The sequence below is a fragment of the Lutra lutra genome, chromosome 2 (assembly GCF_902655055.1).
Source record: "Lutra lutra chromosome 2, mLutLut1.2, whole genome shotgun sequence".
Lineage (NCBI taxonomy): Eukaryota > Metazoa > Chordata > Mammalia > Carnivora > Mustelidae > Lutra > Lutra lutra.
In genome coordinates, this window is record NC_062279.1 from 31,267,372 (window position 1) to 31,282,926 (window position 15,555).

Below are 15,555 nucleotides of genomic sequence, written 5' to 3' on the forward strand. Positions count from 1 at the left end.
CGACGCAGTGCTCAATCCCAGGACCCCGGGATCGTGACCCGAGCAGAAGGCAGACGCTTAATGACTGAGCCACCCAGGCGCTCCTGATTTTCACTTCTTTAATGAAACTCTGCTTGCTTCCACCTTCACAGTCCAATCCATTCTCCATGGAGAAGCCATCAGGGATCTTTTTAAAACATCAGTCGGAACAGAACAAAACTGAAATCAGATCACAGCAACTCTGCCTGAAACCTTCTGGTGTTTTCGCATTGCACTTAGACTATATCCAGACCTCCCACCCTGTCTCTTGGAGCCCTTCATCACAGGCATCTGTCTGCCCCTGGGATCCCATCTCCTATGTTCTCCCTTCACACACCTGGTGCTCCTGCCACAACAGCCTTCTTTCTGACACTCCCTCCCCTTCTCCTATCCATCAGCCGCTCCCTCCACCTGATATTAATTCCCTCCACTTGGGACACAGGTGAGCCTCCTCCCATCTTTCAGTTCTCAGGCTCAAATGTTATGCCCTCATAGAGGCCTCCCCAATTACTCTTGTCTAAAGTCAAAACATTCATCCCTAGCTGGTAGCAATCCTATTTACATATTTCATAGTTCCCCAGGGCAGAGCCCGTTGTGTTCACGGTTATAAACCCCAGCACCCAACCCAGGGCTGCACCTATAATAAAGGTTTCATTTTGTTGTTGTTGTTGTTAAAGATTTTTTTATTTATTTGGCAGACAGAAATCACAAGTAGGCAGAGAGGCAGGCAGAGAGAGGGGGGAGGTAGGCCTCCCGCCAAGCAGAAAGCCCGATGCGGGGCTCGATTCCAGGACCCCGGGATCATGACCTGAGCCAAAGGCAGAGGCTTTAACCCACTGAGCCACCCAGGAGCCCCATAATAAAGGTTTCTTAAATAGGGCACCTGAGTGGCTCAGTCAGTTAAGTGTCTGCCTTCCGCTCAGGTCATGATCCCTGGGTCCTGGCATCAAGTCCCACATCGGGCTCCCTGCTCTGCGGGAAGCCTGCTTCTCCCTCTGCCTCTGCCTCTCTCATGAATTTAAAAAAAAAAAAAAGTGTCCTGTATAAATGAACGAGGAGCAGACCCTGACACCAGCAGGGCATACATCCTGACACATTCTCAAACTCTCCCGAACCATAAATCCAGTAGCACACAATGTCCTCAAAACACGGAATCAGGGGGTGCCTAGGTGGCTCAGTGGGTTAAGCCGCTGCCTTCGGCTCAGGTCATGATCTCAGGGTCCTGGGATCGAGCCCCGCGTCGGACTCTCTCCTCAGCAAGGAGCCTGCTTCCTCCTCTCTCTCTGCCTGCCTCTCTGCCTGCTTGTGATCTCTGTCTGTCAAATAAATAAATAAAATCTTTAAAACAAAACAAAACAAAACACGGAATCAAGTGGACTATTACACACAGATCCAAACCATAAATCAGTCCAATGCTCTCCTCTTTGATCTACTTAGCTATCTTCTGCCCAGTAACCACTGTTTCTTAGAACGCTGATTTGTCTTCACTCTCCTCATCAGCACTAGCATTTGGCTTCCTTCACAGAGGTCACTTTTTCACGAATACACAAGTTTTTAATAGTTCAAGAGATCTCCAGCTTGTTCAACAAGTAGATAGCACGGAGCCAGCTGAGAGACGGACGCTGGCCGTTCTTGTCCCGCAGAATTGGACTTTCCCCAGCACCCCCTCTCTCAAAGGCCCAGATGCTCGATCGACGCCCTAGAACGATCTAGAGGGGGTGGACCACATCGGTGAAAATAAAGCGTCTGCTGTACTCTCTTCAGTTTAAGTGGTTTGGTTTTGTTTGGTTTTGTTATAATTTTTAAGAGTGAAGAGAACATGTCAGTGAGAGCGGCATGGTTTTATTTGGGGTGCCGATGAGCCCTGGTTATCTGCTCTGCAGACGGGAACCGCCAGCTTGTCTTTTGTCAGAGAATCCGCCAGGAACTGGATCGGGGCCAACCCATCCACTGGCCCAAATTGCTGAAGCTGCTGTCATGAGATCTGTCTACCACCTCCTCACACCCGTCAGAAGGAAAGTACTGGACTCTGGCCCTACTTAATTCCACGCCTCCTTCCAAATTTGTAAGGTTAGTCTGAGAAATGCTTTCAGGTTTTCAGCCCTTTTGCTCTTCCTCTAATATTTATATAACCAAACCCTCCCAAAAGAACAGAGAGGGTTAAAAAAGAAGCAAGAGGCTAGGTCAGAAACAGGGCTAAGAGGATTCCCATCCTGCCAGAACAACCCTCAAAACTAAACATTATGAGGCTTACTAAAGCCTTTGTCCTTATACCAAATGAAATCTAGCAAGATTCCATTGATTTACCTTTTTATGGGGAGAGATTGAAAATCAACTAATAGTAATATGTAACTTTGTTTTCATGGCAGGGAATGAATACCTTAGCTAGAAGAAATATGAATGCCTCTACATAATTAACACTCTTCCCAAAGGTATCCCAAGAAAGCCAGAAAAGTCTAGGAATTGGATAATTTATTAATAACTGTTCCTACTGTCCTTGCACTTAACTATAACCCTGGAGACAAAATATCCTTGTTAATTAAATTTTTATTTGTACCAAATTCATACCTGCATATGGCTTTAAAGGTAAGGTCGGTCTTTTCTCAGGCCATCAACACCAGGTAGCAGGGTCCTGCCCACACCCCCACCCCCTTTCCACACGCCAGAAGTCACCACACCTATTCTTTCAGGTGTTTCTTCTCTACTCACACTTTAGAGGCATCCAAATAACATGCTTAACATGCTCGGGCTTGACTTCTCAGTTTTGGATAATACCTACTGTCTTCCCGCTACGGAGGGAAGCTTGAACTTGCCTAGATCACCCTTCCCCTAGATCACCCTTCCCCCACATACTTGTCTTCCCTCCTCTTCCGTTTTTTTTTTTTTTAAAGATTTTATTTATTTATTTGACAGACAGAGATCACAAGCAGGCAGAGAGGCAGGCAGAGAGAGAGGAGGAAGCAGGCTCCCTGCTTCGAGCAGAGAGCCCGACGCGGGGCTCGATCCCAAGACCCCGAGATCATGACCTGAGCCGAAGGCAGCGGCTTAGCCCACTGAGCCACCCAGGCGCCCCCCGTTTTTTTTTTTTAATAAAGTTTTTATTCCAATTCGTGTCATGTTAGTTTCAGGTGTACAGTAGATTGCACACTTCCCTACAACACCCGGTGCCCGTCTCAAGTGCCATCCTTCATGCCCATCACCTACTTAACCCATCCCCTCACCCACCTCTCTTCTGACCCCTCATTCATTTTTTATTAAGATATATCCAGTGCTTTCATTATTGTAGGAATAAGTATCATTTACTGCTGAGCCAAACCAGTGTGTTATTACATTTTCTTTCTTGATAATTTGTTTTCTTTTGTTTTCAAATCTCTGGCCAACTCTTCCCACACCTTCCCAAAGCCTCTTGAGCCAACGTGGCCACGCAGGTGGCAGATGATGGATCTTCAGCCCAAGAGATTCTGAGTATGTTGGAAGTAGACTGCAGGGAGTTAGGGTTTTGTTTTCTTGTTCACCTGTCACCTTAGGGGTGAGCTGGGTTTGGAAACCACTCATCTACAGCAGAATAAGTAAGGTCATAAACTCTCAAGTTTTAGAAATCTAAATCAGAGAACTTGGGTTTGGTTCTCCACCGTTCCAGCATTAATTGAAGAAACTTTTTAGAGATGCAAACAAACTGGACAGGAGTTGAAAGGATGTCCCACACATTATATTACATGAACGATCCGGAAAAAAAGGAAAGAAAAAAGAGAGAGAGAGAGAGAGAGAGAAAACTGTCACAGCTCCCACTGAAAAAGCCCAAGTGAGCAGAGACTGTGGTTCTTTCACATTCCAACCAATGAGCTTGACACCTGAACACTGGGCATTAGTAAGACTGAACACCTCTGCTCTCATGACAGCTCTTCCCTTGCTGTTAACCCTGGCTGCCAGATCTCATCTAATTACAGGAAGAATCAATCATACCTGACATGATAAAAGGTACAGCACACCGGTCCCCCAAGCCACCACGCTGACCCAGGGCAGGGCAGGACCGGGAGTGTGGCTTCCCCCTGTGTGTCCCAATCTGCACGCAGCCAGAGTGAATGCACTCACTACCTCCTGATTACAAAATTAGGAAGTAACATGGCCTTAAGAAAATAGCTAAAACAGCTGCAAGTGATTGCTTCTAGGAACTAAAAATGAGGACAGATTTTGCTGTTTCTTTGCAAGAAGCTTTGTACCAGAAAGTTTAATTCAGCCATGGATACAAAAAAATTTGACATAACATAATTTAAATAAAACAGTGTGTTAATCATAGGGTCTAATGAACATATTCAAAAAGAATGCCAGGCACAGCGTGGGTAAGTTATATAATATCTCAAGACCCAGTGAAGATAAAAATACCAACGTTCTCTGGGGCTCTTGGGTGGCTCGGTTGGTTGAGCGGGACTCTCAGATTCAGCTCAAGTCCTGATCTCCTGTGACATGAGACAGAGCCCCACCATCAGGTTCTGCCCTCGTGGGGAGTCTGCTTGAGGATTCTCTCTCCCTGTCCCTCCCTGCCTTCCTGTGCACACATGCACACTCTCTCTCTCTAAAATAAATGGAAATATCTTTTTGTCGTTGTTGTTATTGTTCAGAAAATTTTTTTTAATCTTTTTTTATTAACATATAATGTATTCTTTGTTTCAGGGGTTCAGGTGTGTGATTCATCAGTGTCACACAATTCACAGCACTCACCATAACACATACCCTCCCCAATGTCCATCACCCAGCCACCCCACCTCTCCACCCCCTCCTCTCCAGCAACCATCAATTTGTTTCCTGAGATTAAGAGTCTCTTATGGTTTGTCTCCCTCTCTGGTTTCATCTTGTTTCCAAATGGATAAATCTTAAAAGAAAAAACACCAACATTCTCATTTCCTCCCCATCTCTACATGAGGACATCAGGCCAGTTTCACGAACTCATTCATTCACCAAGGCTCCCTGAAGCCTGCCAGGGGCCAGGCACTGTTGTAGGATGTAGGATGACAGCCCAGAAGACAACAAAGTTCCTTGTCTTCCCGTACTTAGATTCCAGTGTGGGGAGATCATGGATGTTTGCTCCAGAAGAGTAAGTGAACTTCGGGGGTGATGGGTGTCACGAAGAGAAAATGAAGTCGGGCCAGGGTAGATGGCACCGGGAGAGGCGTGGGAGGGGAGCGCTACTTTCAGAAGAAGATGGGGAAAGAGGCCTCTGAGGAAGCATCATGCACAGACACTGGCCAGTGGAGGAACAAGCCGGGGGAGCACATCCCAGGGACAGAAAGAGCAAGTGACAGGTTCTGAGGCTGGCAAGGCTCCCCGCAGCGTGAGGAGGGACTGTGAGCAGCCCTGGGTAGAGAGGAGAGAGCATGGAGAGCCTGAAGAACCCAGCAGGGCAGAGCCCGCAGTCACAGAGGCCACTAAGGACCTGGAATTCTAACTACAGGAGATGTCACTGGGGGTCTGAGCAGAGCCCGGCCACTGGGTTCACCCTTTGTAAAGTACCACACAAATAATTATGTAAGTAAAAATAAGACATCTATTTAAAATAAGAGGTTTGGGGCACCTGAGGGGCTCAGTTAGTTGAGCGCCCAAGTCTTGGTTTCGGCTTAGGTCATGATCTCAGGGTCCTGGGATCAAGCCCCACATCAGGCTCCTTGCTCAGCAGGGAGCCCACTTCTCCCTCTGCCTGCCGCTCCCCCCTACTTGTCTCTGTCTCTCCCTCCTTCTCTGACAAATAAATAACATCTTTTTAAAAAAAATTAAAAAATTAAATAAGAGGTTTGGGGCACCTGGGTGCTCAGTTGGTTGAGCGCCCAAGTCTTGGTTTCGGCTCAGGTCATGATCTCAGGGTCGTGAGATCGAGCCCCATGACAGGCTCTATGCCCAGCGGGGAGTCTGCTTGAGATTCTCTCTCTCTCCCTCTCCCTCTGTGTCTCCCCCTGCTTGTGAAAGTGCTCTCTCTCTCCAAATAAATAAAATCTTTTAAAAAATAAATAAAATACGAGGTCTGATTACAGCAAAGATAGCAAAGATATATATATGCACACATATATAAACATATATACATCTGTATACATACACTGTACATAACATACAATCTTTCACCCAGTTATTATGAGATTCTTTTCATGTTCAATTTCATTACTGCCCACACAGTCCAATTAAGTCCATTTCCTTCCCATCTCCCAAATAAGTCTTAACCTGCCATGCTATTAAGAACAATTACCCACTAATTCAGGGCACAGGGCCCAAGAGAAGATCAGCCTCTGGAGACAAAAATTACTAAGAATGAACATGTAAGGGATGAGATCAGCAGAAATCTCTAGTCCTGAGCGGGGTTCATGGATGTGTCACTCAGACGTGGGTTATAGCCATAGAAGGAAATCCAGGCTGTTAGCACATCAACCGTGATATAATCATGGAAAACTTGTCTGTCTTCTGTGCTTCTCCAGGGTCTGGTAAGGGGCCTGGCAATCGGTGCCACTCTGCAGAAACCCCGTACGACTTCATGTCGGGATAGAACCGATCAGACATACTGATCAAGATACAAAGTAACTGTGAGACAGAACCCGTCCTTACCCCTGCTCGCTGAATTTACGCATGGAATGAAGGTGAACCCGTTTTAGGATTCTTGGATTCCACAAAAAGGTTGAGAATACAGAAAGGGAGGAGAGAGAGGAGCCTGTGGGGGGACACTCACTGAAGTGTATGTACGATGAACACTCGTGCCCTGCTCTGAACCCCATTTCCACGGGGCTGCCTGGAGAACTCTGAAGTACGTAATATGTTCTTGCAACTTAGACACAGAAGACTAGTGCCTACCGCAAGCCTGAGGAGGCACAGGAGGACTGTGGGCCAGGGTTGGGCTCCCCCAACCCATCTCGCTAGGAAAATCTAGAAGGTAAGGGGACAACAGCTGCCCATGATCCCAAAGCCAGTGAAGGCAAGAGGTGGGTGATACTTCCCCTAACACTCATGGGGAGCCGGTGGGCAGCCTCGGGTCCTCCGATGAGAGCCTACAAGGAACAAAGAGACCTCAGCAGAAAGAAGCTGGGTATGTTCTACAGGATGCCAGGAACTGGGACGCCATCTGACTGCACAGAGAGGAGATGCAGCTCCCTGAGAAGGGAAACTGTGAAAGTCCAAAAGGCAAACTCCAAATGCCATGAAAATGCCCCAGAATAGAAAAAAGTATACTTCGTCCTCTGCCCGACCCACTCAAGGACACCAGCTCGAAACATGTGCTTGGTTCAGGAGACATGCAGCCACATAGCCAAGGAAAAAATATCCTATCTCCTTGCAACATGGGGGGTTAAGGGGGTAGGAGAAGAGTAAATGAAACAAGATGGGATTGGGAGGGAGACAAACCATAAGTGACTCTTAATCTCACAAAACAAACTGAGGGTTGATGGGGGGAGGGGGGTCGGGAGAGGGGGGTGGGGTTATGGACATTGGGGAGGGTATGTGCTATGGTGAGTGCTGTGAAGTGTGTAAACCTGGCGATTCACACACCTGTACCCCTGGGGATAAAAATACATTATATGTTTATAAAAAATAAAATTTAAAAAAAATGTCCTATCTCCCTAATTCTCCTCCCTGTCTTCACTGTAACGCCACCAAGCTCCCAAAAGCAGCTGGTGATCAGGGGAGAAGGAGCAAGCAGAGGGCAGAGAACAGAACGAACAGGAGCGCCTTTACCAGGGGAGCGGGCTTGGGGCATGAAAAGAGCTCTAAGCTGACGAACGCAACAAACGTTACCCCAGGTGCACTCAGAGTCCAGAAAGGATTCTACCTGGGACTGAACACGCCACTTAGTAAGCTTGAAACCGCACTTGCAATGGAAAGTGTCCATAAAATCCTCCACTGCCTAACAGGGAGCACAAAGGCTAGAGATCTGCCAGCATTTCCAATTAGGGGAAGGTGAGAATTCGCTTCCCGGATAAGGTTTTAAAGGGCAGTGAGACACCCCCATGTGTTGATCTCATTCTATAATTCATGCTTGGTCATCGTCAGGCTTTGAATGAACAACGAATGAATGAATGAATGAATGGAAGAAATGTCTGAAGGGGGAGGAGTAAACAAACTAGTAAACCTTCGGGGCTGTGCAGCGTTGGTGGTATAGTGGTGAGCATAGCTGCCTTCCAAACCAGTAAACCTTTGCACAAAACCCGGAAGATGAGGAGATGGCTGGTAACAGGGTTCACTGATGAGCTAGCATTTCCAAAGGAGAAAGATGCTGGATGTGGTGTACAGGCTCACGGCCTGTGGTGTAGACAGTGTGGTAAAATAGTGATAAACAGAGTATGAATTGTGAATCAGATATTCTGGTTTGGGTATGTGATTAGGCACTTTCCATCTGTGTGACCTCGGGCAGGTCGCTCACATTCTCTGAGCCTGTTTCCCCATCTCTAAAACGGTAATAATACCCAGGCAACTACACAGTGTTACCATGATTTTAAATAAGAGAATACACAGAGAGTATCTCTTTGGTACCTGGCAGAGCGGGCACTGATAATGGCAGTGAAATCCCAAAGTGTCCCTTGAAACAAGGAAAGCATCTACTGTGTTTGCTATCATTCGTCCTAAATGTCTTTCATTACAACACTCTAGGAACTGGTAAGCTGTAGATGGCTTATAGCAGAAACGCTTTCTCACTCAGAAGCCCTTTTCAATACCAGAACCCCCTGCTCCTGAACGTGTCAGGCACAGAGTGAGCGAGAATGCTGATTTCTGTTGCTTTGCTCATGATACCTATGAGGCGCTCCACACTCGTCCTCTGCTAAAGACCTTCCTTGTAACTCCAGTTCTTGAAGAAATCTTCTAGAATGACACCACCCATTTCTGAGGACTCCTTTACTCTCAGTCTTCTCCGAGGTTGGAAATATAATTTGGACTCTATTATCTCACCCTTGTTCATGAAGGGAAAGTTCTGGCTCCTACCACCCACACAGGTAACCGAAGACAAGCCTTCTCATGCTGTGCTTTACTTCCCTCTTCATGAAAAAGAGATCGAATCCCCACCTACAAGGCTGTTTGGGGAAGGCAGGGAGATCGCGTTCAAGGGAGCCAGAGGGGAAACATGGAGCCGGCTGCAAGGTATTGGAGCTCCCAGCAAGCAGTAAGTGCTCAGTCCCTGAGAACTGGACTGTAGCTGTCCTTCCAGGAGGCCCAACCTGATGATGTTCTTCTCTTCATAACCCCCAGACTGCATCAAGATGTGCTCATCTCCACATCCCTAAAGGGGTAAATATTTCAGAAGCCTCGTTGTTTCTTTATCTCCCTGTGCTTCTGTTTACTAAAACCTCTATTTATTTTATTTTTTTAAAGATTTTATTTATTTATTTGACAGAGAGAGAGAGAGAGATCACAAGTAGGCAGAGAGGCAGGCAGAGAGAGGGGGAAGCAGGCACCCTGCTGAGCAGAGAGCCCAATGCGGGGCTCGATCCCAGGATCCTGAGATCATGACCTGAGCCGAAGGCAGAGGCTTAACCCACTGAGCCACCCAGGCGCCCCTAAAACCTCTATTTAGAAGCTCACCTAAAACAGAAGCAGTTCCTGGCTCTAACTAAGCCCATTCTTGTCCAGGATGACTCCAACCACTCCTCCAGAAGAGACATCTTTCCAGAGAACTCTCAAAACCCAGAGTTGTGTTTTGAAATCACTACAGTGACAGCTTCAAAGACTCCCCTAACCCTTGGATTTTGGGTTGAAAAAAAAAAAAAAAACCACTTTATTCACTTGTGACTGCTTTATATATTCGTTTCAGAGAATTGTTAATGAAGCTGAAGCCTTGCACTTCTCAAGAGGCTTAAACCAGACACAGCAGTCACTGTGTTCGTATTAAGTAAGTGACTCATACCTAGGAAGAAGAAGAAGAAAGTAGCCTGCCAAGGAAACAAGCAAACTCAAAAATATTCTGGTTTACAATAGCTTCGAGGTTATATAACCCTCTGAGTTTCCATTTCACTAAATTAGGGAAGCTTTGGACAAGCGCACCATTTCCCTGCTTTCTCTTTTCCAATCCTGCCGCAGCAGGGTCCCATGTGCAGTTGTGAGTGACCTACTTAGTTAGAGTTTGTGGAGCCCTCAGACAGAACCGTGTGGTGTCTTCATTCCATCTTGCTCAACAAACCTTCTTCATGAACCGAATCTCTAATTCTGCCAGTTAAAAACCATACATTTTAAGTAATTCCCAAATCCAAATATCCAGATCTAATTATACTCATGAGCGTACATTCAAATATGGTGCTGATAATAGTGATGGACGGGTCAGGCGTCAGGACACGTCGGCTCTGAGTCCCACTCCGCTGCTAACCCCGGTGTCATCTCAGGACATCCCTCACCTTTCATAGCCTCCGTCTTATCACATGGATGAGGAGAAGTTTAGACCCTGCATCCTCTTTGGCTTGAGGTCTTGTTGAAGATTACCTGAACACCTACCACGGAAAAGGTGCTAGACTTAAGGGTCAAGGAGGTACAAAGATGAACTGATGTTGCCCTATCATCCAGAACTTTCCACTCCATGAAAGAAGAGAAGGTCATACAGACAAAACGAAATGCCTTCGTTACCTTATTTCTATTCTTTATTCCTCAGGATTGGCATGGCGCTTGGCACACAGCAGAGGCTACCTCTGATGGGAGGGAATCCGGAAGGGTTCACAGGTGTTAATATCTGAGTTGGTTTTTTTAAAAGGCCATTCAATTCTCAGGGGCTTCCTGAGACCATTCTCCAAAATGATCCAAAATCTAAAGCCAACGTTCAAGGTTCTCCAACATTCTGGTCCCAATGTACCATTCAATCTCCACTTCTCTTTTACCCAGAACTATGCTACAGCCTTGTTGTACCTCAGATATTACCCATCACTTTCTGCTTCTTTGCTCACATTCATGCCTTCCCACATTCACGAAATGTCCTCCAATCTCAACACAATCCAATTCCATTTTCTCTCAAAATTTCAAATTTCTCCTCTTTTATGAAGGAGGTCTTATAAAGCCTTTCCTGACCCTCCAGTCATATGTTCTCTCTCCCTTCTTTGAAATTCCACAAGATTTACTGACACTTCTGCTCTGAGATATATGCCACTTAGAACTGCATCACGATCAGGTAATGTCTTTGTCTCAAGATAATAATCTGTGACATCAGACACTCCATTATTCATCCATGTTTCCAAACAAATGGTGGGTACTCGGGAGAGTCTCTGACAGGACAAATAGAGAAAGGACAACGTAGGACTCAGAAACTGAGTAAACAGCGGTGGTAAATTAGTGCATTTGTGGTTTCTGCCTAAAATGGCGACTATCGCAGTTTGATTTTTGAACCTAGGGTTTAGTGGATAGAATCCCAGTGGTTAAGTTTAGAAGACAGGCTGGATTCAGATTTCAGAGCCTTGAATGCCAGGATAGTAAAAATGGCATATATTTAACTCTCAATGAGAGTCATAGATGGTTTCCAGAGCTGGAGAGTAACAAAACCCAAGAGAGGAAGATTAAGCCAGAAGCATTTCTGTTGACACAACCATCTCCTGGAAACTGGGTTGGAGGTGAGTCCATCCTTGAGAGAAGAATTGAGTCTTGGTGTGCTCATAAATTAAGTGCATGAACCTGTAGATCTGTGAGTCCTGGATAGGTCACTGAGCTAAATACTAAATACTGTAGGCTTCCTGGCAATCCGATATTTTAGTATCCACCTCAATAAAAGGAAAATAGGCCCACAGCAAAGCATCATACCAAGTTTTGAAACCAGTGAAAAGAGAATATTCTATATTTTTCCAGAGAGGGAAGAAGGGAACAAAATACAAAGGAGGAGGAATTAAAATAGCTTTGGCTTCCCAAGCAACAACAGCAGAAGCTAGAAGACAGCGGGAAAATGTCTTTCAAATTCAGAAAGAAGGGGCGCCTGGGTGGCTCAGTGGGTTAAGCCTCTGCCTTTGGCGCCTCAGGTCATGATCTCAGGGTCCTGGGATCGAGCCCTGCATTGAGCCCCACATTGAGCCCCACATCGGGCTCTCGGCTCAGCAGGGAGCCTGCTTCCCCCTCTCTCTCTGCCTGCCTCTCTGCCTACTTGTGATTCTCTCTCTCTCTGTCAATTAATTAATTAAATTTTTTTTAATTCAGAAAGAAAAGTATTTCTCACCTAGGATTCTATGCTAAGCCAAACCACGAATGAAGGCGAGAGTAAAAGGAACACATTTTCACACATACAAAGTCTCTGAAAACTTATCTTCAGAAAATACTGAAACAAAAATATAAACCAAGAAAGAGAAAAATAAGTCCTAAAAGAAACAAGAGGGGTGCCTGTGGGGCTCAGTCGGTTAAGTGTTGGACTCCTGATTTCCTCTCAGGTTCTGATCTCAGGGTCATGAGATTGAGGCCCGCTCAGTGGGGAGTCTGCTTGGGATTCTCTCTCTCGCGCCCCCAACCTTTCCCCCATGTTCTCTCTAAAAAATAAATCTTTTTAAGAGGGGTAGGAGGAGGGGGAGTGGAAGGAGGAGGAGAAGGGAAGCCAACACAAGAATAAGGCATAGGGAACCCCCAGAACAACAGGGAGCCAGCACAGAACCTGTGTACCCAGCAAAAAGGGCAAGCACTCGAGACCGGAGCAGGTCAGGAATCTCGGGGAGACCGGATGTATTAACTTTCTGTCACAGCTCTCTAACTTGCTTTTCCTCTTACATGGTTTCCAAGGTTCTATTGGCATTGGGTGTCCATTTCCACTGTTGCATAGTGTCACACTGAATTTCTATATATCACACTTCATTTGACCACTTTTCTCTTGTTGGACATTTAGGCGATTTTAAGAATCTTACTTAGGGGGCGCCTGGGTGGCTCAGTCATTAAGCCTCTGCCTTCTGCTCGGATCATGGTTCCAGGGTCCTGGAATAGAGCCCCGCATCGGGCTCCCTGCTTGGCGTGGAGCCTGCTTCTCCCTCTCCCACTCCCCCCTACTTGTGTTCCCTCTCTCGCTGTGTGTCTCTCTCTCACAAATAAATAAAATCTTAAAAAAAAAAAAAAAAGAACCTTGCTTAGGACAAACAACACTACTGTAAGCAATCCCTGTGCGTGTGTGACATTCCGTGAGGCTTCATACCTAGGAGTGGGATGATCTGCTATGAATTTACATTGACTGGATACTGCCAGACCATTATCCAAAGTGGTCATATCACAGTGGTGGCCTTTTAAACAAAACTTATCTTTTTTAAAATTTTATTTATTTGAGAAAGAGAGAGTAAGTGAAAGAGACCAAGCATGAGCAGGGAAAGAGGCTACAGGAGAGGGAGAAGCAGACTCTCCCACTGAGCAGGGAGCCTAATGGGGGGGCTCAACCCCCAGACTCCAGGATCATGACCAAGCCAAAGGCAGATGCCCAACCGACTGAGCCACCCAGAAACCCCTAAACGAAACTTTAAAAAACAAATTTTTTTTTTAGGATTTTATTTATTTATTTGACAGAGAGAGGTCACAAGTAGACAAAGAGGCAGGCAGAGAGAGAAGAGGAAGCAGGCTCCCTGGACCCTGGGATCATGACCTGAGCCAAAGGCAGAGGCTTTAACCCACTGAGCCACCCAGGCGCCCCTAAACGAAACTTTTTAACATGTCATACATGCACACAGACCTCCAGTATGCCCAAAAAACAGACTTAGATTTTACTTCTTGACTTTTCAGTTTTCGACAGTATATATTGATTCTTCCTACAGAAGATGTATATTTAACTCTCCCTTGCCCCTGCCCGCCGCACTCAATTCCTCATCCCTGTAGCCTTCCCCAAAAGTTGCATCATTTTAGATAGATTAGTATTCAGTGCTGACATCATTAGGCCGTCTCAGTGAGCCACGTCATATACTAAGATGACCCTTGCCCTGTAGCCTGTTTGCCCTGAGTAGCACCAGATACTCTCAAAGAAACGTCTCCCTATTGAGATCAACAGATGCTGGTGGCAAGGGGGTACAGCAGTGATGTGATGGCTGCTTCTCGCCTACGGCAAGGGGAGACCAAACTCTCCTACTGGTTTCAGGCAGAGACTCCAGCCCTGTCTCTAGAGGAAGAGTGTGAAGTCTCCCTCTCTCTCTCCTTTCTCTCTCTCTCTCACACACACACAGACACACACACATAAATACAGATACACATCCACACCACTCTAAAGCAGATTGGCTTTCATGGACTTCCCAACTGATCGACCTTGCCTGTATTTGGTCAAGTCTGCTCACGTGTGCCACTTTGCCCCCTCCACTCATCACCCGGGAGCTCTGAATCTCCCGCCACTGCTGGCAGTTTGCTAATTCCCCTCACTGGGTCTGGCTGCCCCCAAACCCAGCAGGACATATAATCAGCCTCAGGAAGCGATGAATACCAACTTACTCTCGATATTGTTCAGCCAAAGCTGAGCAATATTTTTATTTTTATTACTGATTAATCTAATGAAATAAAAGAACACTGTGCTTAGCTAATGTCCAATTAAACCCTTGCTATGGTGATCAGAATCTCCTGGCTATTATCACGGGTGACATTCTAAATGGATCCCAACAACAGAATCAATACCCAGTTCTCTAAATACCAAATTTGGTAAGCACAGAATCTAACTGTGAAAGGGTGAGAGGAAACATCCCTTCTCTTCCAGAATTGCCAAGCAGCTGGCCAACCACCTTTATGTTGGTCAAGCTTGTTTATTTATCGCACCTGCTAAAAGCTCAGGCCTTACATGGAGCAAGTGCAAAGGACGTCAGGCGTGTCACAGTGTGTTCAAGGGCAGCGCCACCTTCTCTTCCTTGGGAGGCGAGCAGAAAGTCAGCAGGATGTCAGTAAGCAATAGGAGACAGGCAAATGCCCCCACTTACCATAGAAGAGGAAGGCTTTGGTCATGGGATGATGTAGGAAGGTCCTGTTGATGGTGAAGAAACACGCGTCTGCCCCACAATGGCCAAGCCTTCCGGTCTCACCAGTCAGTGGGGACCACCAAAGCATGATGGGGTAGCTCTCAGTGTCCCGTTGGGTTTTCCTGGTCAAGATCCGTGCTTCTCTCCTGGGGAACGGATAGAGACCTGCAGGCTCCTCTTCCACTTTTGCCTGTCCATTTCGCAAACTGGAAATTTTAAACTTCTTCCTTTCAAATTTTCCCAGCTCGACCACGACCTGAAGGAGAACACAAGTATTGCAGAATCAGACTGTCTCATCGCCTCTCGCGTGCCCCCCATTCATCTTGATGATGAAGCTGCGTATTAGTTTTCTACTGCAGCTAGAACAAATTACCATGAACTCAGCAATGGAAAACAACACATTTATTGGGGCGTCTGGGTGGCTGACTTGGTTGAGCGTCTCACTCTTGATTTCCACTGGGGTCATGACCTCAGGGTCCTGATCTCAGGATCATGGGGTCGAGCCCCACATGGGGCTCCGCATTCAGTGAGGAGTCTGCTTGAGATTCTTTCTCCCTCTGGCTCTCGCCCTGCTGTCTCTCTAAACTGGATAAATACATTTTTAAAAAAAGAAAGAAGAAGAAAGTAACCAATGCATTTATTATTGCCTAGTTCTGGAGGT

General features: G+C 46.3%; 1 protein-coding gene across 5 annotated transcripts in view; it reads right to left on the bottom strand.

The window, feature by feature from the left end:
• The window catches only part of FUT10 (fucosyltransferase 10), a 100,985-nt gene that overhangs the window by 67,581 nt on the left and 17,849 nt on the right, over nucleotides 1-15,555 (bottom strand). For all 5 annotated transcript variants that reach the window (XM_047717022.1, XM_047717006.1, XM_047717014.1 and 2 more), the window contains one exon: nucleotides 14,856-15,150. In XM_047717022.1, the coding sequence (XP_047572978.1) occupies nucleotides 14,856-15,150 (295 nt within the window). The remainder of the gene's footprint in view (nucleotides 1-14,855; nucleotides 15,151-15,555) is intronic.